This window comes from Procambarus clarkii, chromosome 17 (genome assembly GCF_040958095.1).
Source record: "Procambarus clarkii isolate CNS0578487 chromosome 17, FALCON_Pclarkii_2.0, whole genome shotgun sequence".
NCBI lineage: Eukaryota > Metazoa > Arthropoda > Malacostraca > Decapoda > Cambaridae > Procambarus > Procambarus clarkii.
This window is the reverse complement of record NC_091166.1, coordinates 9,447,892-9,451,136: the sequence shown is the minus strand read 5'-3', so window position 1 is coordinate 9,451,136 and position 3,245 is coordinate 9,447,892. Positions and strand designations below refer to the sequence as shown.

At 46.3% G+C, this 3,245-nt stretch overlaps 1 protein-coding gene across 1 annotated transcript; it reads left to right on the top strand.

Annotated features, from left to right (window-relative positions):
* The first annotated feature begins 507 nt into the window (after window positions 1-507).
* LOC138365569 (caldesmon-like) lies at window positions 508-1,574 on the top strand. Its single transcript, XM_069326043.1, has 2 exons — window positions 508-556; window positions 1,222-1,574. Exons 1-2 carry the CDS (start codon window positions 508-510, stop codon window positions 1,572-1,574), a joined length of 402 nt encoding a protein of 133 aa, XP_069182144.1.
* The last annotated feature ends 1,671 nt before the right edge of the window (window positions 1,575-3,245 follow it).

The window sequence follows — 3,245 nt, the reverse complement described above, 5'->3', positions numbered from 1 at the left end:
ACATCTAGGCAGCGTGAGTCACACCCCTGAATAAAGGTGACGTTGAACCCCTCTCCCAGAACCAGACGCTTAACAGGCTGATCTCCCAACTAATTGCAAGCACTCAAGTGTCCAGTGCTGGTCGACTGGTGACAGCAGAAGGGTGGTTGCCACGGTCGGTCATATTTTCTGTCAGAGTGGTTGGGGTCTTTGTTCGACGGTAAGCTAATATCAGGTTGGTTCAATAACCAGCCTCATCATTATACAAAAAAACCAACCAGCCACCCTGATAAGAAATTGGGGCCTGTCTGGGATCGAATTGACACACCCATATACTTTCCAGGAGTGAATTGACACACCCATATACTTTCCAGGAGTGAATTGACACACCCATATACTTTCCAGGAGTGAATTGACACACCCATAGTTTGAGTCCAAGAGAGTGGACTGATACACCCATTGCAGCTGTCGGTAGCCCGTATGACCGCAGGCAGATATTGTCTCTCTTGGGAAGACCCACAGGACAAGATGGATGTTGTGCAGAATTTTAGAGGTTCAGTGAAAGACTTTGCAATAGGTCAGATGTACGTTGATGCAGGAGATGATGAAATTTTACTGAATTGTACCCTGGAACAACTTTGGTTGATTGCTAGGAAGTATGGTGTTAGGGTGACATCAAACAGGGCGCCCAGTATGTGAAAGGAAATTGGGGCACTAGTGCAGGTAGACAGAGTAAATATGTTCTGCCAAACTTGTGACGAGAAGATTCTGGAAATGTGCACCAGGAGGCAGATAAGGCAGATGGAGGACCATTTCAGCCTAACTGTGAAGCATGATAAGCTATCAGAGATGCGAGATACTGCGGACATGGTTAAAGGAACAAAATGCAGAAGAAGAGAAGGAAGCAAAGCGCCTATGTGAGGAACAGGAAATACATTTTGTATTTTGCAGTCTCCGGAAATTTGCAGTCTCCGTGGTGTAGTGGTAAGACACTCGCCTGGCGTTCCGCGAGCGCTATGTCATGGGTTCGTATCCTGGCCGGGGAGGATTTACTGGGCGCAATTCCTTAACTGTAGCCTCTGTTTAACTCGACAGTAAAATGTGTACTTGGTTGTAACAACGATTCTTCGCGGCGGGGATCGTATTCCAGGGACCTGCCCGAAACGCTACGCGTACTAGTGGCTGTATAAGAATGTAACAACTCTTGTGTATATCTCAAAAAAAAAAAAACATGCCCGCGAGGAGCAGCTGAGGCTCGGCCTCAGAAAGAAGAGCACGAAAGGTTGGAAGAAGTGTTGGATGAAACAGATGATGTGCAGAGTGATGAAGGAATCATCATTAATTCAAGTAGCAGCAGAAGAAGCAACCTTGAGAGGCGCAAGATGGAACCAAAGATGAGACCGGAAGACAATGAGGTACAGCTGCAACGTGACGAGAGGCTGGCTCGGCTGGAACAGGAAAGAGCTAAAGCTGAGCAAGAGAAAGATAAAGCCGAACAAGAAAAAGCTAAAGCTGAACAGAAAATTAAAATTGGACAGGAGAAAGCAAAAGTTGAACAAGAGAGTCAATGCCGAACAAGAGACAGCCAATATTGAACTGGCTAGAAAGAAGGTAGAGGCCGCTGAAACAAAACAAGAGATAATTAAGACGGCTCGAAAGGAAGACAGAAGAGAATTTCCAAAGAATAAACGAAAGTATCTTTGAAATCAGAAAAGGAGGTCACATGCCTCATCTGAAAGTGAGGATGAAGGAATTAAGCGAGAAAACTAATTATGTACAGAGGAGTCAAGAGTCCAGCCAGACACAGCATAATGCAAGCAGTGTGCCTGGGCGGAGAAGCTCCAACACGAGTGGACAGAACCTAAGCCACTCAGGGGGGACAAAGTAGCATTGGATGGCGAAGGAACGTCTCCCAGGTGAGATGCCATAATTGTGATAGATATGGTCACATCAGGAGAGAATGTAGACAGGACAAGAGACTTGTGACCCTCACAATGTGTGTCCCCCGAAATTCATGTGTGAATTTAATTCATGACAAACCGCAGAAAGTGAACTTAGTGAACGAGAGGTATGGTCTGTTCACCAGTAAAGGTTGAGTCTGCATAGGAGACCAAACTGAAGTGGAAGTGAGTATCCTAAGAGATATGGCAGCGAATCAGAGCCTGATTCTGAGAAGCCTGATAATTGATGATCGACTTTTAGCTGACAGTCGGAAAATAAAGATGCATGGGTTATTGCCTGAGGGTGACATGCCCATATGTGCTGTCAGACTGAAGTCAGACTATTTGTTGGAGGTGATGTTAGGAGTGTGTCCTGACATACCTGTTCCAGGGATACAAGTGATCCTGGGTAATGACTTGTGGGAGTCGAAGGTGTTACCGGAGTTCATAGTTAAAGCCGTGTCGGAGGAGTTCCATGAGGGCCACGGTACTGATGGGACACCTGATAGTTCATCTAGGCTGTTGAGGATGTGGTTGTTTAGTGTTGTGAGGTCCCATAGTACTTGTCCATAGCGAGGTTTGTTGTGTAAGAATCGAGAGTGATAAGTGAAGAGGCGTTTTGTGCTAATGGAAGGGGTGAATGGAAAGGGTGAATGGAAGGGGTGAATGGAAGGGGGTGAAAGTTAAGTGAGGTTTGTGTGTTGTTTTGGGAAGTGAGATGTTTGCAGCATGTATGATGGTGTCATGTATGTTGCGTGTTTGTGTGTCAATGTCAGTGTGATGTTTGTCGTTGTATTCATAAATGAGATCTGTTACGAACCCTTCGTAGCCGAGTTCTTTTTAAACTACTCAAGTTCAGAGGACCCTAACCTTGGTGGAAATAGTGCAATGTTTAAGGTAAATAAATAAAATAGCACTTACATTACCCGTTATTTTTAACCATTACCATTAATATATACAAGTTACTATCAGAGGTCATCCAGAGGGGCGTCACTAGCCCTCACGCCAGCCAGCTTCACAGATGACGGACACTATGTGCCTCTGGCAAGGTCTTCAACACGCCACTAGACCTACGCCACCTGCCGTTATGCAGCTCTCACCAAACGCTCCCCCTCCTTAGTGCACTCGCTAGTACGCTCAAGCAGCAAAGTCCACAGTGCTCAACTAGCCCCAGTGGCTAGTACCTTCAGGTGGACCCAAACACTCTTCCACTCTCCCGGCTTCACTCCCTTCCATCGCCTGTCCCTGGTAGCTGGTCACCTCCCAGCCCAGCCGACTAGAAGATGGGAAACTACTATTAATGGGAGGGTCAACTGCTATATTTCG

Coding starts and splice junctions, on each gene's coding strand:
- LOC138365569 (XM_069326043.1), top strand. CDS start 508: ATGGATGTTGTGCAGAATTTTAGAGGTTCAGTGAAAGACTTTGCAATA. Junction 557..1,221: donor AGTGAAAGACTTTGCAATAG/GTCAGATGTACG, acceptor CATGCCCGCGAG/GAGCAGCTGAGGCTCGGCCT.